At 42.8% G+C, this 25747-nt stretch overlaps 1 protein-coding gene and 1 long non-coding RNA gene across 10 annotated transcripts in view; one reads left to right on the top strand and one right to left on the bottom strand.

Annotated features, from left to right (window-relative positions):
- Window positions 1-43: 43 nt before the first annotated feature.
- tcf4 (transcription factor 4) overlaps window positions 44-25747 on the bottom strand; it is a 202535-nt gene continuing 176831 nt past the window's right edge. For 5 of the 9 annotated variants that reach the window (XM_086188291.1, XM_086188293.1, XM_086188297.1 and 2 more), the window contains 5 exons: window positions 16430-16565; window positions 10637-10802; window positions 8483-8712; window positions 7455-7602; window positions 44-5491 (listed from right to left, as the gene is read on the bottom strand). In XM_086188291.1, coding sequence (XP_086044417.1) covers window positions 5443-5491; window positions 7455-7602; window positions 8483-8712; window positions 10637-10802; window positions 16430-16565 — 729 coding nt within the window. In that variant the 3' untranslated portion in view covers window positions 44-5442. Of the gene's footprint in view, window positions 5492-7422; window positions 7603-8482; window positions 8713-10636; window positions 10803-16429; window positions 16566-25747 lie in introns of all 9 variants that reach the window. The other 4 variants (XM_086188292.1, XM_086188300.1, XM_086188295.1 and 1 more) reach the window with 3 other exon arrangements.
- Window positions 19319-20005, top strand: LOC147244352 (uncharacterized). Its single transcript, XR_015110482.1, has 3 exons — window positions 19319-19448; window positions 19704-19797; window positions 19900-20005. It is a non-coding gene; the product is annotated as an uncharacterized LOC147244352 (long non-coding RNA).

Genomic DNA, 25747 nt, shown 5'->3' on the forward strand with positions numbered 1-25747 from the left:
TATATATATATATATATATATATATATATAAGTGAAACTAAGGGTAAGATTAGAAGCAGGAGTTTTAAATATTCAGTTTCTGGCAGTGAACACATTTCTGCGCCAACATGAATGAAAGCAGGCGCCTTCCATTTTTTTCTCTCACAGAAACGATGTTACATTTCCGCAACAGAATTAACATCCTGGTAATTTCTATCAAATGTTTACAATAAATTAAAAATGTTTGCGTGTTAAAAATACACGTAAAAATTGGTGTGCTCTGTATAAATTCACCGAATTCCCTTTTGTTGTGCTATTGACGTCGATTAGCGCTACCAACCCAAGCACACTGTTTCAGTTCAGTGTGAGCTCCTGAATCATGAGCAAGGGAGAATGTTTTTCTGTTGTTAAAATTGCTGGGAAAACAAAGGACAAGAGTGGCCATTTTCAATTCAACTCATTATTGCAGTAAAACTGGTACAGAGTAACAGATTACAAAGCTCTTGGCACAGTCACTGAAAAAGAGAAATGAGGTGTGTATGTACAATAAGGAGGGAAAAGAAAAAGTTAACATTTTGGCTAATAGAAACATCAGGGGTAACATAGAAATGAAAATACTGTAATTTCAGAGATGGCTTGATTAAACAACAAAGAATATGAAACTAAGCATTGCAAAAATAAAATTACTTAAAAACACATTGAGCACTTACACAGACAGATTCAATCCTAGTGTTTGACCTAGGTCCGATTCAAACAGCTTTCCTCTTTGACAGAAAGCTCAGTTGGAATGGCAAACACTACGAACGCCGACTGACCTGCCTTGTTCATGACCTAATACCTTTTTGGGAAGCAGCTGAAAAGATTGTTTGCTGACGACCTGCTTATCTATATTAGCAAAAAACTCAATGTTTGACAAACTTTTCATGTGTTTCCAATGAATCAGGTGCTGAGTGACTGTCAATTACTTCACATTTAGAACCCGAGTAATAAATGCACAGCAGTCAGAGCTGGCCCACAGCCACCAGGGGGCGCCAAAATCATTTAGCGGTGAAATCCACAGGTCACGTTTAGATTTCATTTCTGTAAAGGAACATTATTTTTACTGATAATTTAACCACAGAAACACTATAAAAATGACACTGCGGCAATTTACATTTCTTTCTTGGGGGGGCAAAATAACTCCTGGGGGCACTTATACATTTTTGTTTTTGCACTTTCCCTACAAATGGCATGTGTATTTTTGGATCAAATATGAAACAAACAAACAAACGAACGGACAAACAAACACTGCCGCGGCCCACAGCGTGGCCTGGGCTGGCTCTGACACCACTCACTCTTCCTGCAAACAGAGACAGTAAATACACTGCAGATGTTCAGCAACCAAAACCACGAAGGAGTACTGACAGAGCACCACTGACACCGAAAGGTGGGCACCGACGACTGCGACCCGACCAACACAACCGTACTCAAATCAAACAAGTTCATCATCGTCACCTCTCGCTGGCAAATCTTCATCCCACAGAAAATGTTTTATGACTATTTACACATTTCTCTGCAAAAAATACATTTAAAAATGGTAATGTTATGAGGCATGGAGAATTGAACGAATATCACATATCTTGTATGGTTTCTGATTCCTCCCCAAACTCCTCAGAAATGTTCCCCACAAATATAAACAAAATGTTGAAAAAAGAACAGAATTTCTGACCTCACTACATTTTCAATGTGACACATTTTTTCAACACACACTGAATTTTACTTTTCATTTTTTTTAACAAAAAACAAACAAACAAAAGAAGATACAACATATTTCTAAAACACAAAATAACAACAGTCTACATGTAAAAATATAACTTTTACATACACAATTTCAAAATAATGGTTAAGTTTGCCATTTTGTTGCATACAATTTACAAACGTCTATGTTGTTGCCTTGGATCGATAGCAGTGAGTGGAGCTGTTCGGCCTCCGGCCCCATTTTGTCCTGCGCAAAGCGCCATACTAGTCAGAGGATGTAGTCATGGCAACAACAGAAGACACAACAAAGTCAGTTGAAAATTTATAACACTTGAGGGGCCTCGCCAAATTCTGCCAGTTCAGTCTCTGCAACAGAAAATAAAAAAATAACAGAAAATGGCACCCTCCTTATATATTGAATATATTTTTTGTACATTTATATATAGATTGATTTATTCAAATAGATTCTTTTCCAGTTTCTGTGCCTTCCTGTTGATTGGATAGGATTTAATCGCATCAAAATGACCACCGACAGAGAACAACGCTGACGGATAGCGAATTGTGTTGATTTTTTGTTTTAGATTTTTTTTTTTTTTTTTTTTACATTTTCTGTGATAGACATGTAAACCAGAACAGACAAATAAAAAGTAATAGTAAAAGAGAAATGATTCTTCTTAAAAAAGAGAGAAAAAAGAAAACCTGTTTTACAACATACAACCACACACTTTGTACTGAAGACTACATTGGCTTATGGACAAGCCGATCAAATATTGATAAAAAGCTGATAAGCTATAATACAAGAAGAGACGCGTCGTTCACCATGGAAACAGGGCCAGGGTCGGTACGGGAGCGCTGGGTTGGGGTCAGGGTTGACGTCAGAGGGTCAGGAGAACTGGGACGGGGGCTTGTCTTGCTAAATCAAGCATTAGTCCCATTGGCTTGAAGCCAGAACGCTGTCTAGTTACATATAAGCATACAGTACATTAAATACAGTTTTTTTAATTAATCCAAAAAATACTTTTTTTTCCTTTTTAGCTTTTTTTAAATTCCCAGGTCTGGTAAAAAACCTGACTGCATAGAACCTAACGACTAAGAACAGGTTTCCCTAAGCTTGCATCCTATTAAAAGACCAGGTGAATGTCCTCCTCTGGCAAACTTGAATGATATGAATTCTAAAAAGGCACATTGGTAGAAGAAGTGTGAAAGTTCAAATTGCATCTGTGGGACCGCTTGGGGGGGGGGGGGGACTAGGCCTCTAGTTAAGGGCTCATAAGGCTAGGGTCAGCAGAGAAGACAGCACTGGGACTGGGATTAAACAGACTGGGATTACAGGGGTTTAAAATTGGCAGAATTAAACTGGGCTTTTCTTGACACTGGAAAATCACGCGTGTTCACGGTCATATTCCAGTGAGCCTCATCTGTTTTCAGAGAGCAGACTTTTATCAACTAGTACTCCCGACCTACTGGGGACTCAGGTAGACCCGGGTTCTAACCGGTCCTGGCCATGACCCTCCTCAAGCCCAGCTACAAACCTTCTAGTCTAAGTGCAGTGATGCATCGTTTGCTGAATTGGTCCTTTCTCAGATGAATGTGATCTAAAATATTCATAGTTTATGAAGCAATTCTAAAGACAGGATTGAGGATGACCAGATTACCCACGAAGACCGTCCCACGAGAATACAGCAGCGTTGCTCTGGGGGGCGCCACTGGCCCACAGCAGCTGGGTCCTGCTGGCTGTAGCTGATTCTCAGGCCAAATCAAGGTGAGCCCCTAAAGCTCCGCCTGCTGTCATCTGACTCAGGAATCTAAGCAGTTACGCCTTTACTCAGCTGTGATTGGCCAGACTCCCTGGGGGGTAGTCGAATAAAGAGCAACTACAACTTAGATGAAGCCAACATTCTTCCTAAAACCTGCCCAGTCCTGGTCCAGATGGTCCTCTTCACTAGCAGGATCCCTGATCAGATTTTTGCAAACACAATGTGTTGCCCTCATATTAGTACACGCTGCTAATGGTCCCAGCAACAAGACAGACTTGTCCAGACAGCAAATGTCAACTGGAAAGCCCACCAGTTTTGATATTTGGGGGCAGGAGAGAGGTTTCAGGTTTGAGTTGGGGGTTGAGTCATGGTTCAGCCACTAAATACACAAGGAAATGCAGGAATCTGCTGAAGTGCTTTGAATGCTGCTGCTTGGCCCCAAGATGGATGATTGTTCCCTCACCCTGATGATTGTTCCCTTGCTTCCCGCGGCAGCGTGTTCATCCCCACTAGAGCCAACTCAGTCTTTATCCGCTCAGACCTCTGGATTATCTGTTTGTCTCTAACTCCTTTGGAAGTTGGTCCACTCTCCACCTCTCCTCAGGCCCTAAGAACATCAGAAACTCTCTACTCAAGTGGAGCGACTGTTGCTGTGGAATGTGCTTCAAGTCCCCCTCATCCACCCGTCCAGGGATCAGGTCTGCTATGGTCTGTGCGTCCTCTCAGGGAGGGGCCAGACGTCTGCATCAAACCTGCCTCTCTGGCCCAGCTCGTCCATCTGTCTGGCACATAGAAGTTGATTTGGGTTTTACCAGAACCCTTTTTTGTCCTCAGTTTTAGCATCAGCACAATGAGCCTTCCTGACTTTAAAGCACACTTTGCCATGGCTGCATGATTCTGCCGTCATGCATTCTTTTGCAGTTCCTTTAACTTCCATAATTTCAGTTTTCCCAATTGATTAATTCAATGATTGGTTCACTGCATAGACACAAAGTCCATATGGGTACAAATGTCTAATATTTTTGTGTTTCGTTAGAAAAATATGTTTGTAGAGTTTGGCCATGGTTTAGGAAAGTCGAGGTGTACCAGTGTTTGGAACGCCAGTGAACACGTCTATTCTTTTGAAGTACATGAGAAGGGGAAGAACGTGTGCTGCCTGGTTTTCTTTTCACTCCATTTGCTTGTTGGCATCTATGATGGTCAAACAGAATCTAAAGCCGTTCAATTGCCGGTTCTGAGATCCTAATATCGTCTTCCTTTTAAAATCAGACTAGCGTCAACGTGTGTGGTGGGTAAGAGGATGTATGAGTGTGCAGCCTGCAGCTGAGATTCCTCCTGGACTTCCTGCTCTTTTCTTGTTCGTTGGATTTGTTTCTGTATCACGGAGCAATGGTGCTTTAAAAAAAATCTCTTAAACATTTTCTGATATGTTTTGTTTCCATTGACTCTCTCCATTCCCTCGGCTCTTAAAAACGTTTGTTTTTTTTAACCTTTTCTCATATATATATATAGATATCTATCTATATATATATTTACTCTCTATATATTTATATAAGGAACCCTTTGTTCTTTAAAACTGGGAATGCTGATTAAAGAAGTACAAGGGGTAGAAGACTTTCTTGGATGATTGGTGATTCCCAAGACGTTTGTCCATTGCTGTCACTTCCTGTCAAAGCTCCCACAAACTGCCAAGAGGCCATGTTACAGTGGCCATGTTACGGTGGCCATCAACATCTCCTTAAAGTAACATCTAGTTCACTTCAGCTTGAGATGCAAAGTGATGAAACCGGCTGATGAGACTCTGCAGTTCATGTTCTCGACTTAAAGAGACGAAGGCGAAGAGGAGGTTCAGGAGACCAATGAGAGGAGAGAGCGAGAGAGAGACTGATCCATAAATCTGGAGAATCCGACTGGTCAGGTTGAAACAACAATGGGTTTGACTGATTGCTGGGTTGTCATGGAAACACTGTCAGAGGAAGCGGTCACTCATCATCTTGATGAACTCTGGCACCTTGGACCTGGAGGAAGGAAAAACCAAACACAGAGTAAGCTACATACTACACACACACACACACACACACACACGCACGCACGCACGCACACACACACACACACATGCACACACACACACACACACACGCGTGTGTATTTCTGTCAAAACACTACTTGGATACGCAATATGAACATTTCTAATTTGGTCCAGTTCACCTCCAAGGTTGATTACTTACTGTAATAATAATAATAATAATAATAATAATAATAATTGTTCTGTATAAAGACCCTGCAGCAACACATCAGGATCCCACCTAACCTGACCTGACGGGGCCTGGGGTCAAGGGTTGGTTGGGGCTTGGTAAGAAGAATTGAGTGGACAAATTTGTTGGACATGCGTGTTGAGTGACATCTTGCCTGACAGATGTGGGGGACAGACATGTTGACAGACAGATGTGTGGACTGACAGATGTGGTGAACAGACATGTTGACAGACAGATGTGTGGACTGACAGATGTGGTGAATAGACAGATGTGGGGGACAGAGATGTGTGGACTGACAGATGCGAGGGAAAGATGTGTTGGTTGACGGACAGACATGCTGACCAACAGATTTGTTGGCAGACAGATGTGTTGACCGACAGGTGTGTTGGCAGACAGATGTGTTGACCAACAGATGTGTTGACAGACAGGTTGACAAGGTGTGGACGGACAGACGTGCTGACGGCCATTTTGGACAGACAGTGTCCCGTCCCTCCACCTGAACAGAAACACACCAGGATGGAAGCTGCTCTGAGTCATGGAGTTTGTTCTGCACCAACATGTCAGCTACTGGAGCTTCTCCATCAGGACCCACGTTCTAGGTGCTAACGTTTCGAAGAATCAAGGATATTCACAAAAACCCATCATGACTGACATCAGCTCCTGCTGAGCTCAGGCTTCACGTCCACACATCCAGTTAGACTGAGTTAAGACAAGACAATGTTGGACTGCCAGAACAGAAACAACACAAATCCGGCTCAGTCCAACGTGATGAGACACACAGTCACACATTAAAATCACACTTACTGCCAATCTGTTGTTCAAATGTACCCAGAGCAGACAGAACCTAGTTCATGTCTGGTTTCTCTTTGCGTCCAGTCAGCCAGTTCAGGAACTGAACAATGCAGCTGCATCTTAGAGAGTAGGAGACGCTTCTGTCTCACTGAATCTGGACTGTTGTCTGTGTGTTTAACCTGTCTTACTGCATTAGAGCCACAGACATGACAATACAACTGGACCTTTACTCATTTACATGATTCTGGACAGTGAGAGGTTCTAATTAACACCTAATGGCTGTGGTACCAGAGGCCAGGAAACGGGATCCTAGTTCTTTATTTATCAGCATACTGTGCAGTATATATGTATCTACTTTAAGGACTAGTATATTTTCAACTATACTCCAAGTGCATATGTAAGTATTCTGCTAGTCTGAAAATGATGATACAATTATAATTACAAGACTAGCCCCTAATCGTAGTTGATGAAAGTACAGTTTTAAAATGACAATAAAGATGATTTCACAATAACAACAGATACCCTCATGTCAATTAAAAGGGATGTAAAAAGTGACATTTCAAATGGAGTTTTTCCAGTTGTATTGTTATTTTGGCACCTTAAGGTCTGCAGGAAACAAATGTTACAAAAACACAGACAAATGGAAAAATGATGAATTGAAATTTCCAATTTTTCTTTTCATTGGAGGCCAAAATATAAGTGTAAATGTAAAATATATATACACTTGTACCCTCAACTTGTTTTCATGGAAGGGCATGTTCAGTTTGCCATAGATTTAAACTTTGAAGACGAATTAAAGGATTAACAAAAGGATTTATAGAATGTGTCTGGACTGTTTTTAACTATAAGACTTTGAGTTAAAGGTACAACAGCAGATTAGTGTATAAGTGAAATCTTCTGACCATTCAGGGGAGGAGATGTTGCTGCATTTTACATTTGTCCCATTGGGTTGGACCCATCGCCCATGGCAGCAGCGGCGTGGTGCGCAGCAGCCAGTGAGAGGGGGTTCCCGTCCGACGTCACGGTGACCTTCTCCTCCTCACGACGCTTCAGACAGGCCGCCTTTGGGTTAAGGTTTCTCTCTAGAAGGAGGAGGAGGGGGAGAGGGAAAAGTTTAACATTCTGACGTTTCTGTTCTTGTTAGCAGTGAGACTGAAAACTAAAAAACCCCAAAACTTAGCAAAGGCATCATTGCTGCCCTCTCCTGGAGCTCCCGGGGCACTGCAAGCACTAACAGCTCTGTATTAGTCTTAATCCCAGACATTTAACAACTCATCACTGCTTCTCTTCTCTGCGTTGGCTAACTCTTTGAATCATGGAGTCATTGTTTGAGCCATCACATACAAAATCATTCACGTAATCATGTTTGTCAGATGAGTGTGTATGTACGATCTGTAGCTGAGTGGAACACGGCATCTTCGTGATGTAAACTTGAACCACCTGACAGGTCAAAGGGCAATTTTCTGTTAATAGCACATGCAACATATTTATTGCATACTGTGTTAATTTTAGGCAGCACGGTGGTGCAGTGGTCAGCACTGTCGCCTCACAGCAAGAAGGTTCTGGGTTTGAGCCCCGGCTCCATCACGGGATCTTTCTGTGTGGAGTCCGCATGTTCTCCCTGTTCCTGCATGGGTTCTGTCAATCTTTTGTGTTACGGGAAGCAGTCAGCGTCAACAAAGAGGTAGAAGGAAACAGGAAGCAGAGATGTGTCCAGGGCTGGCAGCCATCTTTGACTGGATCATCTCAACAGCACTGGGTGATTCAGTAACTAGGTTCTGAAGCATGAAGGAGAAGTTCTGGGTGACTCAGTAACTTTAGCCTTCATGCACATGAGTGGTGACAGTCACAGAGGGACAGTGAAGAACAACTGCAACACAGTGTCAGGCTGCATTGGGCTTGTAAGAACTGTGTTTGTGTATCATCTTCCTGTTGATGTAGTTGTTTACTGAGGGTGCTGACCTCTGACTTGCTGCTCCAGACTGAGGATGACTGCCACGGCCTGATGAAGGATCAGTAACTTGGTCTGAGGTTTGTCACTTTTCAGGTGCAGCTGCACCATCCTGCCCAGCTCCTTGAACGCCTCATTGATGTCACGGACTCGCAGGCGCTCTCGTGCATTGTTGGCCATTCTTCGTTCTCTCTCTCTCTCCATTTTCTGCTCTGGAGACAAGTCCTCGTCGTCATTGTTGCTATGGTGACCAATGATGTGGACAAAGAGGAGCAAGGGAAGAGGAAGTTTAGTTGGTGTGTCAGTGGGGTTCATTCTCATACAAACCTCCAGCGGGTGATGCTCTTCATTCATACAAAACTGACGTTCACTAGATGATTAATCATGTGACCTTTTGGCTGTTAACTCATGATGCTACTTAGCTCACCTAACATACTTCTGAGAGAAAATCAGAATTCAGAAGGAGAGTTCCCTCAAAAATGAACATTCACAGTCACCACCCGCTCGCCCTCATGCTGACGGAAGGATGGTGAGGGGTTTTAGTCCACTAACACCCCTGGAGCTTGACAGGTGGACAGGTAACTTTTACATGTAAAGAACAAAATTCACGACAAACCAACTAGGTGTGTTGAGGCTTCAGGATAACTTCAGACCAGCAGCATGGAGGCATTTCAGGTTTTTATTGTGTTTTTTCCCCCCCTCTAGTTGTTTGGGAGATTACTGCAACACATTTACCTATCAAACTCCAGCAATGTTGGACTAAAAACCTCCTACTTTTAAAAGGGACTTTGGAAATCTCTCAACAAACTGTGAATGTTATTGAATTGCAAAATCATTGACAATATCTGGCAAAATTATTGCTTAAGTCCCTTGAATGTAAGTTAATGATTATCTTCAGAATAAAGAAATCTTAGCCTTCTTCTGAAGAATCTTTGAGCAGGTGAGGCATCAGACCTCAGCCTGCTCCTGCGTCTGATGTCACACGATTACAAAAGCATTTGATCTCAGCCGAGTCAGTCGTGTCTCACTAGTTACCGCAATAAAGAAAATATGGTGCACCAGATATCGTTGAAGTACAAGTAATCAGCATGTCTTTGTCATCATCATCATCATCATCATCATCATCATCATCATCATGACCGCCAACATCATGAGCACATCTCTGGGTTTGGGATCCAAATGTTTCTGATTTCAGTCGACCTCCAGGTGGAAACAGGATAAAGGTTGTTTCCACTGGAGGAGGGAAGGCTGCTCAGCTGCACCCAAGACAGGAAATCAACACCAATACAAGTGCTCGTTCTATCATTTACTTCAGATAAGATAAGGGAGGCTGGTCTATTTATCTGCTTTTACCCATTTTCACCCCTACTGTCCATCACCCAGCTGCGCCGCCCCCTCAGCGGACTCCTCTGCCTCATCCATTCACCTAGTAGTGCGGAGCCTGTGGAGGATGTAGCATGGAGAGTCACTCGAGTCAAGTGCAGTGACCAGAGCACTCACACTGCCCTCGACCAGCTTGTGTCTCCGTGAACGTCCCACCAACATGGCTGCATGTCGGTAGACTACCTGGGTGCCCCTCAAATTCAAATTGAGCATTGATACGTATGGAGGAGACGGTCTGTTTCTGTGAATGTTTCTCTTGGTGTGTATTTCCAGGTTCTGAATGCATAGCAGCACTTCTTTGAGGTAAATTACAGTGGGCTCTACTCTGTTGTGTGAGAAACAGTTAAAACCAGGCTCAAGACCCTGGAGAGACTGGCCGGTCCGTGTCCAGCAGGAGCCTCTGTTGGCCTCTCAAAAGCACCAAGAAGAGAAGCACCTGATGGACACAGACTCAGTGAGCGAGCAGTCTCAGTGTTAACTGACTTATTTAGCTGCTTCTCATCACACTTGGTCACTTCATCAAAGTCCAAAGGCTGGTTCCCAAAACACTCACACATTCAAGTCCTTCCTTGCTTCCCTACTCTCTGAAAATCGTATCTGGTTTTACAAAAACATACACATAGAGATGTCCAATCAAATGCCAGTTTCTATCTTTCTATAGAAAGTTCTTTTTAATAATTGTCAAATCAAACCAGGAAGGACTCTTAGCATGGAAGTGCTTTGGGATAAAAGCGCAGTGAGGGTTTTGATAGAAGCGAACGTCTGAAAGGTTGGCGGGTTACCTAGATCTTGACCTATCAATAGCTTTGAGCTCCTTGCTGTCGATGTCCTCCTTCTTGGGTTCCAAGGTCTTTGACTCCTGCAGGAGGTTCTCATCTCCCTCATCCTCAGACTTGATCTCAGAGCTGACGGAGGAGGTGCTTTGGCCCTGAAGGCCTCCTGACAGGGCTGCAGAGAGAGGGGGAAGCAGGGTTACGATGGTGGACGACCCTGAGGGGGCAGGCTTGGACGATCTCATCACCAGTTCTCTAGTCAATAGATCTAAGCAACCAGTGTACAGGTAGAGGAGTTGTCCTACAACCAGGTAGCCTTAATAAACAGCCAAATGGTAAATGTAGTTCTGGCAAATCTCATCTGGTTGTGTTTTTGGAACAACGGACCAATCCCCTAATTTGTCCTTCAGCAGTGCAGTCTGCTGCTTCGTTCTGAAGGCTGGCAGGGGGCGCCGCCATGGTTGTGAGAGGAGGTCAGACAGTACAAGTGATGATGATCCTGCATCACTTGAATTATGACTGCTGATTAATACATGGTCTCAATGTTCAAGCCGTCTCTGACATAACTTGAAGCTCCTACTGTAGATGATACGTCAGCAGAGTTTCCTCCCACGGCAGCAGTGTGGCGGTGCTCCACCATAGCTGCACCCTCTCACCCCAGTGGTGCATCGGCTTCTAAAACGGCAAACTGCAAAATTGGCTGTGCACATGACCACACTGGATGTGTCCCCGCTTCGACGTCAAGTCTGCCTGATGAACCGTGGTGAGTTTTCACCGAGTATTCTCAGTTGTCCATCGTGTCTCAGTCTTGTGTTTTTGTGGTCAAAGTAGATCCAACAATCAATATGTCTAAATCTAAATCTAGCAAATTACTGGAGTTGCATGTGGGTGAGCAGTTCCTGAATTAAACACCGGCTCACGATGGCTCCACAGACTGTATGTGTGGCTGAGTCCGAGCTGAGGGCTGGACTATGCTTCTTCACTGCAATTATCATTTCTTGACTGACAGAATCGACTCCACCATCATGTCCACACAATCTTAGTGGGTCTGTATTTCCTGTCCTGATCGTGGGAGTGGGTGTCCTTGATCATGACAGTTCTGAGAAAAACCCAGACTTCACTTCCTACAAGGAATTAATGTGACCATGAAATAGGTTACTACTAAATGTTCATCAACAATGTAAAAGTTGGATTATATTAATAAACATTAGTTAGTTTCAAGATGGCAGCAGGGGAGTCAAAGGCCTGTCTGTCTGTCTGCTTGTCTCTCTGTTTGACTGCTTGTTTGTTTGTCTGTCTGCCTGTCTGTCTCTGTCCTCAGTAGAACAGTACACTCTTTATTGGACGTCTGAGTGGATCCACCACTGGGATGCTGCCAACTTCCCAGTCAACACAGAACACTCTGCGCTGTTCCCACACACACACACACACACACACACACACACACACACACACACACACACACACACACACACACACACACACACACACACACACACACACACACACACCACCACCACCACCACCAACTGGTCAGCCATTTTGAATCTCCGTCTGCCTGACTGGAGGCATTTTGTGTTCAGCTTTGAGTTAAGACTTGTCTTTGGTTTGTGTGTGTGTGTGTTTGTGTGTGTGTGTGTGTTTTGTTTGTGTGGTGAATGTTTGAACCCAGGCAGACAAAGTGACAATGGACGCTGACTAAGACGGCTCTCTCTGTGCTTCTCCTTCACTTCACTAACTTCAGGTTGTTCCCTCTTCAAGACAAACAAACTCCAAAGGAACTCTTTAGTCTCACAAGGCTGCTCCCTGCACCTGCGGAACAGTTGTGACACAACTGGTGGTTTTCTTCCTCTTAGTTGACCTCACTGACTAGTATTAGTAAAGTATTAGAAGTACACTGACACGTTTCTACATTGCAGGGTGGCAGTACTGAATACTTTAACCAATCAGGTTTGTAGCCAATCAAGAGATGCTTCTACTGGTTGTTGTCTCTCCATGTCCCCTACATTGAGGGGATATCATCACAAGGTGTCTATGACAGCAGGATCACACAGAAGGTGAGACTCTCCTCCAGAGAGAAATCCAGATCATGCATGAACATGATGTTTAGTAATTGTGTTCCCATGTAATATTGACTAAATGGTGATAGCAATAGTGAGCTGTGTTGCAACAGAAGAACTGTGCATCAGAGTTGTTTCCATCATCTAATCTGGAGTGAATAAAATGGGTGTCGTAACACCACTAGCAGAACAGAGTCAGGTTTACGCACCGATGTAACAACAGAGAGGAAGAAGTGTACTGGCCTGACCTGGAAAAGGTCTTGAGGATTTATGGAATGAACTTCAGCGGGGCTAACTGTAACGGTTCTCTGCTGGTCAGCACAGGAATATGCCAGATGGTTTGATGGAGGCTTTCCATCTCACATTTTGCTCTTATTTTTGCAGAAGGCAGTTTTCTCTAATATCACCATTTCTAAAACTATTAATGTGATACTTCAACATGCACATCAAAATATTTTCATGGGAACTCAAGAGATGGCATCTAGCGACAGCAGGGATTGTGACACAGGAGAGTGAACCTTCAGATGAGATGAATACAGCGAAACAGTCATTAAGGAGGCATTGAGGCTGACATGAGACCTGAGCAGATTCTCTATTCCCTGCTGTGTCGGAGGTTTGAGTCGGAGGGTTTGAGTCAGAGGGTTTGAGTCGGAGGTTTGAGTCTGAGGGTTTGAGTCGGAGGGTTTGAGTCGGAGGTTTGAGTCAGAGGGTTTGAGTCGAAGGTTTGAGTCTGAGGGTTTGAGTCTGAGGTTTGAGTCTGAGGGTTTGAATCTGAGGTTTGAGTCAGAGGGTTTGAGTCAGAGGTTTGAGTTGGAGGTTTGAGTCGGAGGGTTTGAGTCAGAGGTTTGAGTTGGAGGTTTGAGTCGGAAGGTTTGAGTCAGAGGTTTGAGTCGGAGGTTTGAGTCTGAGGGTTTGAGTCTGAGGTTTGAGTCTGAGGTTTGAGTCGGAGGGTTTGAGTCTGAGGTTTGAGTTGGAGAGTTTGAGTCTGAGGGATTGAGTCTGAGGGTTTGAGTCGGAGGGTTTGAGTTGGAAGTTTGAGTCAGAGGTTTGAGTCTGAGGGTTTGAGTCGGAGGTTTGAGTCTGAGGGTTTGAATCTGAGGTTTGAGTCGGAGGGTTTGAGTCAGAGGTTTGAGTTGGAGGTTTGAGTCGGAGGGTTTGAGTCAGAGGTTTGAGTCGGAGGTTTGAGTCTGAGGGTTTGAGTCGGAGGTTTGAGTCTGAGGGTTTGAGTCTGAGGTTTGAGTCGGAGGTTTGAGTTGGAGAGTTTGAGTCTGAGGGTTTGAGTCTGAGGGTTGGAGTCGGCGGGTTTGAGTCTGAGGGTTTGAGTCAGAGGGTTTGAGTCTGAGGGTTTGAGTCGGAGGGTTTGAGTCGGAGGTTTGAGTCAGAGGGTTTGAGTCGGAGGTATGAGTCTGAGGGTTTGAGTCTAAGGGTTTGAGTCGGAGGTTTGAGTCTGAGGGTTTGAATCTGAGGTTTGAGTCGGAGGGTTTGAGTCAGAGGTTTGAGTCGGAGGGTTTGAGTCAGAGGTTTGAGTCGGAGGTTTGAGTCTGAGGGTTTGAGTCGGAGGTTTGAGTCTGAGGGTTTGAGTCGGAGGGTTTTAGTCTGAGGTTTGAGTTGGAGAGTTTGAGTCTGAGGGTTTGAGTCGGAGGTTTGAGTCTGAGGGTTTGAGTCGGAAGTTTGAGTCAGAGGTTTGAGTCAGAGGGTTTGAGTCGGCGGGTTTGAGTCGGAGGGTTTGCTGGGCTTGGTGGAGGGGTTGATCATCAAGGAAACATCCACTAAATCTTGGTGTAGATCCATTTAACATAGTAATAATTGTATTTTTTGCTAATGTTGAGATAGCTTCCCCTTTAGATTCATGTCGTTAAATGAAACGAGACGTCTTCTAATATTTTGTCCAGTCTCATTCATATAAAGAGGATAGACTAAGGACATACAGCCTGCACAACCATGAAAGAACTCAACACCTCTCAAACAGCTTCAATAAAAACTGGAAACTTTATTGTCCTGAAGGAGATGTTCACTGCAGGGCTGTTGCATTGGATTCATTGGAGTACCCTGGAAATTGGCAGGTTAGTGTTAAAATAAATGAGACCTAAAATTAAAGGCACCTGTTCTTGAGAATAGATGTGTTTGATAGAGAGGATAAATAAAGTTATATGAATCTAAACTATGAATATGAAGCAAATGCTAATTGTTCATCACTGTTTCAGAATTGAGAGAGGAGAAAACCACAGCTCCGCCATTGTGTTCATTTTTGCTGCCAAAAAACATTATACCACCCTTTATTCACAGTCTCTACACACCGCAAGCTAACAGTGTCTGTGTGTGTGTGTGTGTGTGTGTGTGTGTGTGTGTGTGTGTGTGGAAATAAGGAACAACTTCTTCTTTTTTTTGCCCGAGTGTGTGTTTCACTCTCTCTCACCTCATTACACACTTGGCTGTGGTTGCTGCTGGCTGAACTTTGCTGCCAGCAGACTCATTTTCAGCCTTTAAAACAGAGCTCAGGGCTAATTTGCTTCACAGCGCGCTCATATACACTTTCCTCCTCCATATTCATATCACATATACTGTATATTTATTTAGTGTTTCACTGCGCGGTGGCAAACTCGAGGCTTGCCAGCTGAGATCAGATCTGACGACGTGCATCTGTATTTGCCTGAAATGTTCTGATTGGTAGTAAGTTTTGCTTTTCTCCACTTCATGATTATCATTCTTGTCTGCCTCATCACCATGTGTCTGCTTCTCACTATGTCCTGTCTCATTTTTGTATTTCCCCCTCATCCTACTTTCCTACCTCTTTCCTACTTGTTTTTTCCTTGTGCATCTTCTTAACATTTCACTTCGCTCCTTATTTCCTCCTCTTTGTTTGTTGTCTAAGTGTATCACCCCGTTAATACCCTCATTATCTTCTTTTTCCTCCTCTTTTTCCGTCTCTTCATCTTTACAGAATCTTTCGTTACGGATTTGTTCCTGTTTTTAGCTCCTGTGAGGGAGGTTTAACTGGACTCTTTTACTGTAAATTGCAGATGGATCTTTGAAGAAAACCAACCAGATTTTACGAAGCTGAAGTGTGTGAGTTGGGCTGAATAACAGAGTCTTTAAGTGAGATGGTGATTTTAGCTTTAGCTCAAACAGACAAACTGACACTGCGTCAGGCTGCTGCGTTCAGGCACTGTAACATTTTGATGAGCACAGTAATGTTGCTACATCCTGTAACTTTATCAGAATTAACCAGCAAATCTAGAAACTAAACTTGACAGGACAGAGAAACCTTGAGAACAGAGGAAACTCTCCTGGGGAAAAATAGTTACGCATTAAGGTTCTTGTCTATATTTTCAGACAAACGAGAATCAAATTTTTTACTCAACAGAAAAGTGTTCATTTCTACCTAAATACCAAGATGGCGGCGCTCCGGACACAACTGGGGTTCAGTCAAAGAATTATAACCCCTCTGCACCTCGTCCCTGATTATCTTCCTTGAAGTGATTTGAATGATTGGACGCACCCCAGATTCCCGCCCCCTTCATCTGAGGGCGAGACGGCACGGACTCGGCAATAACCAGAGTACTTCACCGATACACTGACAGTATTTACATCTAAATATACTTCCTCTGAGCGACTCCTCGTTTCACATTTGAATATGCTTTGTTGCAAGATTCAACATTTAAATGCAAATGATCACAGCAAATTATGACGTGAATTCACTGATCTCCTTGTTGACAGTACGAGTGTACATGGCGGGGCTCACCACGGTACGGGTCGGGCTGGCTGAGGTCCGGCGAGGTGGCTGACTGGACTGGCAGCTGAGGCACTGGCACCTGACCTGCCATAGAGTGTCCGCCACGCAAACCACTCACGCCGCCATCTTCTCTGTGAGAGCCCACCTGAAAATCAGAAATGAGAGAAAAAGATTATGACCGTGACCTTGAATCATAAAATGACCATAAACATCTGGAAGAACAGACGAACAGAAGCAAAAACTTTCACTTAGATTATTTTTGTCATATAAACACAATCTTTCTGCACTCGTGAGATCCAGTAAAATTGACAGACTCCACTGAGAGGTTTGGTGGAAACTGTGCTGAGGAGCAGAAGTGGAATCAGCTCTGAATGTGAAGTTTAGAGGTTGTGAATGTGCAGAGTTCCAATATGGCGACACTTGGTGGTGCACACGGAAGATGAAAATGCTTCAGGCAGGGTACTGACGACAGGATTTTTATTTAGAATACTATTCATCAAAGGAACTGTTACACTGCACATTAGAGTTGTGTTTCCACAGAACTACACTACTTTATGTTTCATATATATATTTATATCTATATGTGTGTGTGTGTGTATGTGTTTTAAATACTGCAGGTTATATTAAATGTTAATTGCTTATTTTTTTACTTATTTTTAATAATTATTATTGATGCATCCTGGAATCAGGTTAAACAAACTTTGATTTTTCCAACTCTTAAAATGACTGTAGGTGAGTATGTGAACAACATACAGTACAGATATTTGCCATTTATTAACTACTTTCATCAGTTCAGTATTCTTGATGTACTGTGTGTTTATCGATGATTAGATTCGTTCGTGTAATTCAGCATAGTTTCTCTGAGGTATTGTAGTTCTTTGTTTGGTCTGGTGAGGGCATCATCTACCTTTCTAAGATGCAGAGATCTCCATCTGTTTTCTCTCTCTCTCTCTCTCTCTCTCTCTCTCTCTCTCTCACACACACACACACACTCACACACACATACGCGCGCACATGCACCGTTTCTCCTAATGTTTTTTTTTCTTTTTTCTCCTCTTTCCAGTACAGTGAAACTTAGGTAGGTAACTGTTTGCGTGTGTGTGTGTGTGTGTGTGTGTGTGTGTGTGTGTGTGTGTGTGTGTGTGTGTGAGTGTGTGTGAAGGACCATGTCTGCATGTCTGATGTGTATATTTATATTTATTGTTTTGGTTTTTTTTGCTTTTGTGTGTCTTCTTGTGTTTTCAGTGAAATACTGTATATGTGCATGTGTGTGTGTGTGAATGGGTGTGTGTGCTTGACTGAATCGGATCCATCTGTCAGCTACACACATGCACACACATGCACACACATGTGACAACACAACAACTGACAATTATCTTAATGCCCATATGTTTAATTGTGGGATTTTTAATTCCCAGAGCACCGAGCAGCTTCCAGCAGGGACTCACTGTTTTGGCACGAGATGGGCTCCCTTTATGTGTGTGTGTGTGTGTTTGTGTGTGTGTGTATGTGTGTGTGTTTGTGTTTGTGTTTGTGCATACTGCCAGCTTCCTTGTGGCATCCCGTGGTAGACAACAGTGTCTGTCACCCTTCTTTTCCTGAGCTTTGTATCACTTTGAACAGATCAGTAGGACAATAGATGCATGTAGATGCTAAACCGTGTGTGTCCTCCTCCATGAATGCTGTATGAAAGTTTACAACAAAAATGTGAACAGCTGATGTTGTGTAGTTGTAGCGCTGGCGAACATGGGGGAGGAACGGGGGAACAGCAGCAGCCTCCACTGACTTCAACATCAGTTTTGTGTAAATCTACTCATTTTATTCTCCTGGGTGTTCAGGTAGTGCAGGCGCGGGTTTTCTTCCTCTCCAGGATCACCAGCCAGTTACTGTGACTGAGGCTGAAGTTAGACGCCAAAATGCCTCACTGACAAATTTGTATTAATAATTATAAGTCAAATTTCAGTAAATGGTTTTAAAATATTTTACAAGTTTTTTTGTTTTTTTATTTATTGTTGTTTTTCATTTGCTTACTTGTTTTAAATAATTTGCTGGTAACCTTTCACCCAGTAAACCCAGGTGGGTTTGCCATGGTCAACTGGATTATTTTGCACATGCTAATCCAGCTACTGAGAGCGAAGAAAAACATGAGGCCTTTCTGAAATCTTTTTGGAAAAATCCTCCTAAACTCTATTTGTTTTTGAGCAATTATTACTACCAGACTGTCAAACTGGTGGTTTCTAACAGCAGACAGAGCCTGAGAGCAGGGCTGCCCTGGACAGCCCAACGTGTGTGTCGGCTGAGACAAATGTGGATGATTACAAGTGATATTCTGACTAAATCTGCTCCGATCTAAAGTAACTTTTAAGATGACGTGTCACATGTCAGAATTTCTTCAATTGTCATATATGTTGAGATGTAGTTATCACGGAGCTGTTCTGACAATCCAACCCCTCCGTCTGGTTGTTAATCCAGCTGGCTAACAGCGAGGTCTCGCCCGCCACATGCCAAACTCCCCTCTCACTCCATGCAAATATCACAAAATGTCGGCTTGTCAGCATGCATGTGTATTTTGCTGTTTCTGTGTGTGTGTGTGTGTGTGTGTGTGTGTGTGTGTTTCAAACTGTCGGCCATCTATCCAACCATACGTCTGTTTCCTCTCTTATTTATTATTTGCTCCTCATCTTTCTTTCTGTCTTTTCTTTCCATTCTCTGCCTTTCATCACTGCCTGGATTCCCAAATGTAAAATGGCAGCAGAGAGGAGAAAGAGAGGGCGGCGTACATTTTTAATGGAGGGCTTTTATATTTTAACGAGCCTTCCTTCTCTCTTCCTTAATTTAGTTCAATGAGGAGGGGAAGACAAGGAGACAGACGGAGGAGAAAATATAAATAAATTACACGTAAACTGATCTGCTGCTTGTGAAGCTCACATAGTTGCCGCCGCACCCTTGAACGCCATCATCCATCAGGTTGGCGTCACCTGATTGGACAGAAGATGTTGTCGATGTCTCTGTTAGCAGCAGGGAAAAGGTTTGTGTATGTCAGCTCTTAATACCACTAGTAAATTACAGCACACACACACACACACACACACACTCACACACACACACACACACACACACACACACACACACACACACACACACACACACAAACTCTCACTCTTTATTCCTGAAACAATGGGTTGGATCAGTCACGAACAGCAACCCTCCAGGACGACCGGTGCATGACAGTAAAGGGGTTTCTGTCTTTATTCTTCTTTCGATCTGCTCATCTTCTCTCCAGAAATATATTCAAGGAGGCTTTCATTGAATATGATCGACATTCATCTGAGCTGCATTAACCGAAAATCAAACAGGGACAACAAGTACCCCTAAGGGTAAGGATGAAATGCCACTTTAAGTTTGTGAATTGTAATATTTTACTACATATTAGTTCAATTTCTGCAATTTTCACTTGCTGCTTTTGATTATTGTTGCAGTCCCCTGATCCAAAACGTGGAAATATCTACACCTTTAAATGCAAAGTCTATCCTGAGGGTGGCACTAAAGCACAGATCAAAGCATCAAAGCATCCAATAAAATCTGGTTTTTCTCTTCGGGGGAAAAAAACTCTGAATGGCGAGATTTTGAGGCTTCTTGTGTTCCATTAGGGTTGAGGTAGTGTTGCAGATGTTGAATGTAACGTGATGGAGTGTACCATTGATATCTCAACTAAAAATAAACTGAACTGGACACACACACACACACACACACACACACACACACACACACACACACACACACACACAGTGGAACATTCTTCAAGCTGTACAGTCTCTCTTCTGTGCAACACTTGACAGAAATCACCTGCTGTAGCAATGTCAACACACACACACACACACACACACACAGACGCACACACACACACACACACACACACACACACACACACGCACGCACACTGTTGTGGTTGGACTTCCTGGGAGGAAAAGTACAGCAACATTTTCCAGCAGCGCTGCGTGTTTGTATTCCTTCTTTCTCCGTGTTCTGTGGCGAGTGAAGTGCGACAGACTTCTGTCTTGTATCATGTCAACCAAAAAAATAACAAATGGAACAGGAAAATGGCGGGATGGGAAAGATGGAGGTGTGAGTGTTGATGATAAATACCAAGAAATTAATTTCCTGAGGTGATCCGACCTGGGTTATCTGTTGAAAGGACATCCGGAATTGTCTATCATATTTAGAGTTTTAAAATGTGAATTCTGAACATGAAAAAATGTTTGTTTTTACATTTTTGTATGAATCCCCATGAAGCCTGTAATTATAATTTAATACTTACGAAAAACAATTTATATGTGTGCTCCATATAAATGTTTTTACTGGAATTTCTACACATAATTTCTACATTTTTAATTTTTGAATCTAGTCACCTGTGACTGCAATTTCTTTTTAAAAAAAAACAGTCAATTAATTATTATGTTATGGCCCATTTAAAATACTGTAATGATACATTTAAATTATTTATTTGTGTCACTGTTTTTAATTATTTTATTTCATTTATTTTCAGTCTTATCTATTATTTAATGCAGACACGGAGTCCAGTAACATTTTGCAAATGAGTTGTTGGACCTGAAGCGTGTTGTATTAACCAGTTATCAAGGTCATCTGAGTTCAGTGTTTATTGTCTTCATGCACACAAAGCTGCACAAAAATGTCCAATAATCATAACCCCTCCTCTTCACAAACATTCATGTCAATTCACGGTGAAAGCAGACCGCGTTGAAACGGCACCCCTGTCCTACATTCATGTACGTGAAGCACTGGGATTTATGACCTCACACATATTTGACCTGAGGAGAAATACAGCAACTAAGGAGTATCAAGCAAATGAGGAGAAAAGAAATGCTCAGAAAACAAAATTTTTTTTATTGCTGTTTATTTTGTAATAATTGTAATTGAAGGTAAATGTTTACATCTTTTTGCATGTAAATTTTTCAGTTAATTACAATAAGGCCTTGGTGTGCGCGCGTGCACACGTGTGTGTATGTGTGTGTGTGTGTGTGCTGAAACGACTGCACTGAACGAGTTTGTGCGCTGCATTACAAATACAAGCTACCAACAGTTTTATGCCACATGGCCACGCAGACTTCAGAGAACAAGGACATCGCCATGGAGTCACACTGGTTGTTCCTTTTTGTCATGTGACCCAGTGTCACCTGCTCTCTCTCTTTTTCTCACTGTCTCCACCTGACGTCCATCACTGTGGCGGAGAGCTGGTTGTAATATATTCAGATCAACAGTTGTATTTATCACAAGCTTTGAAACAGTCTGGGGAGGAACCTGGCAATTATTAGACAGTCGCTCTACCTCCTGAGTCATAACCACCCACACACACACACACACACAAATGGGGTAAAATTAAATTAAATATAATATGCTGAGACCTCATGTGGGCTCTCTGACAAATGTAACGCGATAAAGATATTATTGCCTGTGAGCACCATAGTTGGCAGCAGCTGAATGTGTGGCTTATTAACTTTCTAGTTAACTCGCTCCACTTCAGTATCTGTGACGATTCCTGACTCGTGTCTGTCTAAAACTGGGGGCTTAGGAGTGTGGCTGCAGGGACGCTGATGCACGCGCACACCAAATACAAGCTGTTTTTTGGGGGGGGGGGGGGGGGTTTGCACAATGAAATTACGAACAAAATCAGTGGGAGGAGGCGAGAATCCGCCTCTACAGCTCTCAGTGTCGATTACCTGGTGAGGACGCCACACCTCAACTAGCTCAACAACGATATCTCACTGAGCTTTGTGCGCCTCTTCAGTATGTTGCGCATCCAGAAATTCATTTAGCAAGAAAATAGAGGAGAGGCAGACAATTCAAAAGCATTAGTGTGTTTTATGGCAAAGTGATTCAGATTATGATCTAATTCACCAGGCACCTCTCTGGGAAGAGAAATACTTCTCTTCCCTAACCTTTCCCCTCATTTGAGTGTAACCTTACAAACTGAGTTGCGATGATGCAGTGCAATAATTCATCGGACCATGAGGCTTTTTGTGACTCACATCACCAGAGGCACAAAACACAGAACATAAAAAACACAAATAAAATCCTTAAGGGGACGACCACAAAGCCAGTTGTTTTTTGCCGTCTTTAGCTTGTTTTAAATTAGATCACAACGTGCAAATTCTGACACACTGACCACCTCAAAAGACAAAACTGGAGCATTATGGGTGGGAATGGTGATTGATGGTGAAAGAAATGTTTCAGTCGAGTATTAAGTGCTTTTATGTTCTGATTTTGACTTCAAGTAAAAATCTATGACAAAAAGCTGGAATGCATGTGTGTATCAAGTTCTGTTAAAGTATGTTTATGGTTTCTGAGTGTGTGTATATTGCATTTAGGTCTATGTTGTCTTCCTCTCCCTCTCTCCCTTCCCCCTGCCCTCTCGCTCACTCTCTCACTCGCTCGCTCTCCCTCCCTCCCTCTCTCTCTCTCTCTCTCTCTCTCTCCCACATCGGTCTGCCACCTGTTTTCCCAGAGTTATGACCTCAGCCTGCAGGCGTCTCTGCCAAACACTGCTAAACTACATACAGCTGTGTACGTTTGCAACTGTGTGTGTATGTATGCATGCATGTGTGTGTTTGTATGAGGGCAAGAGTATGAGAGGGAAAAAGCAAGTACATGTAAACAGAAATATGAACTCAAAATTGACATAAAATATGTAACAGTGTGTGTAATAAATGTGTCAATAATCAAGTAAAAGTGTGTGTATGTGCGAGCGCACGTGTGTGCATTCATTCATGTGACAGAGCTTAAGACCTGAAGAGATATCAGAGGGCAAAAAAAGCCAGAAACTAGACAAAGAAGTGTGATAGAGAGGAAGAGGAGGGGAGCAGCGTTCTGTCCCCGGATGTTTGAAGTGTGAATGACAAATATAGAAAAAAGTCACTGCACAAACACAAAGGCTTCATTTGACTTCATCTCAGCTGATTCTTTGTTTTCCACTTGTTTCTTTGTTCTCCAGTGAGCCTCTTCCTTTTATTTTGGTTCAAATTTCCTGTTTACACTGGACTGTGTGTGTGTGTGTGTGTGTGTGTGTGTGTGTGTGTGTGTGTACTTGTCCAGCTATAGTTATGGGGTCCAAAGACTATGACCCTGCTACACCTAGTAGGACCAAAATGCTGGACCCCATATGTTAAATTGCTGTTTGGCTAAGGCTTTGTTGTAGGGCCAGGATTAAAATCAGGGTCTGGTTAGGTGATGTCTCAGTGACGGTGATGTTTGAGAGTATTTGTGTTTTTGAAGGAGCAAGGACCTACACACTGTACACATATCATTATTCATACTACCGCAACTGTTAAGGGTCCCCTGAACTCGTAAGAACCCAGACGTATTTGGCTCTGGGTTTTGGCAAATACGGTGTTTATTTCAAGTTTACTGGTAACTGCATAACATCATGAAACAGTGCTCAATCACATCAGGACTTAGCAGATGCTATGCTGCTCTATGTTTTTGTATTCATTTTACAACCAGGACTGATTGTAACTCAGATTTAGTACCTCAAATCCAGCATTGCTCAAACTGAGGTCCACTGAAGGAAAATGCTTATCTTCAGTGCCTCTTTTTTCAACATCTCTATTGTGCGTCCCCACAATGTGAGTATATATTCAAGTCCCCACACTGTGACATTAACCAACACCCACCACCAGTCCGTGTGTGTGTGTGTGTGTGTGTGTGTGTGTGTGTGTGTGTGTGTGCGTGCGTGTGCGTGTGTGTGGTTACAGACTTGCTGTGTTTCGGTCTTAATGAGACTGCTTTTCTATCAGCCAATACTTTCGTGCCTGAATAAACACACACATGCATCAGCACAACACACAAGGAGCAATTTATGAACTTGTGTTTGCCAAGTCCATGAATAGCTTTTTATGTTTTTACGTACACATCCTTCACTTTTAAGCTGTTTCCAGTGGTTATGCACATGAAAAAATATATAAACATATTTGAAATCATTTCAAGATTTAACTGAAAAGTACTTTGTACAGACATTTCTCTCAATAACTTAAGTTTTTGTGTTTTCTTGGGCTAAACCATCGTATCACCCCATAAAGCTAGACGCCAAATTTGGCTCTGTGGAGACACAGAAAGCAGAAAAGTGCTTACAACAAGCTCTGCAAGGAGTTTGCAAGTTTGTTTCTTAAATATGGGGTGTTTGCTTTACCACACAGTCTATATTACACCATGAATCCAAACACATTGCTCTCTACTTTCACACTTTTCTTTGAAGTGTTAAATCCTGTCACCCTTTCACAAGATTTCCCCTAACTTTAAGCCTCACTGATGTTCAAATTGCTTTGTCAAATTCAGTGTAAGGTTCTCTTTCTCTCACATTACTTTCTTACGTCAAGAAAGAATCAAAACACCTTCAGCACCTATCCAAGGCAGACCCAAACTCAACTGAACTCGGTTGTTCAACCATTTGGAGTCCATGCATGATTTAAAAAACTCCCTGACAATGGGATCACTCATCCTCTTCCTCACTTAAACTATAAAACTAGCAAAAACATGATCTGAACAGTGTTTTATTTTGCAAAACTTTGCCTTTTGTCCTGCACACCCCTCCCAGTGAAATACGGCCCGAGGCAGATGGCCTTATAAAGAGATCCCAGAGGGGCTTACAATGCCGAACTCACAGGGATTCATTTTTCATAAATAATCCACATAATTCAAACATTTGGCCATGCTATGTGAGATGGCAAAGCTATTGCTCAATCAATCAATCAATCAATCAATCAATCAATCAGTTAATCAATCAATCAGTCAATCAATCCACACTCACACACTGTATATGATGACAATAAGGAAAAACATGATGGGTCATGCTGGGAGAATGTGAGAGGAAAATGAGTGTGTTTATCCTAGACAATGATGCAGTACTGAGACAGAGAGAGACAGCTGGACAGATATGCGTGAGAAGAGTATAATCTCTGTGGGAGCCAGCCAGCACACGCACGCACGCACGCACACACGCACGCACGCACGCACACACACACACACACACACAGGTGCTCTTCATTTAGGGAACAACACTTCAAAGTAAATACTTTAACAAAGAGCAGAGAGAGAGGGACAAGTCTCTTGAACTACTGTGGTGAGAATAATGTGAAACATGCTAGCGCCCCCTGCAGACTGCAGCGTGTCAGAACATAGAGTTATGAGACAGCTACTGGTGATCTGTACTAATGCTTCAATCCCAAGTTAAAAATAACAACAATTCTTCACTATAGTGTAGTCTGACACGTCAAAAAACATCAGCAGTTCGACCATCAGGCAGGTTGATGGATG

Source organism: Aulostomus chinensis, chromosome 19 (assembly GCF_037954235.1).
Source record: "Aulostomus chinensis isolate RoL2024-O1b breed Wild chromosome 19, RoL_Achi_v1.0, whole genome shotgun sequence".
NCBI classification, from domain to species: domain Eukaryota; kingdom Metazoa; phylum Chordata; class Actinopteri; order Syngnathiformes; family Aulostomidae; genus Aulostomus; species Aulostomus chinensis.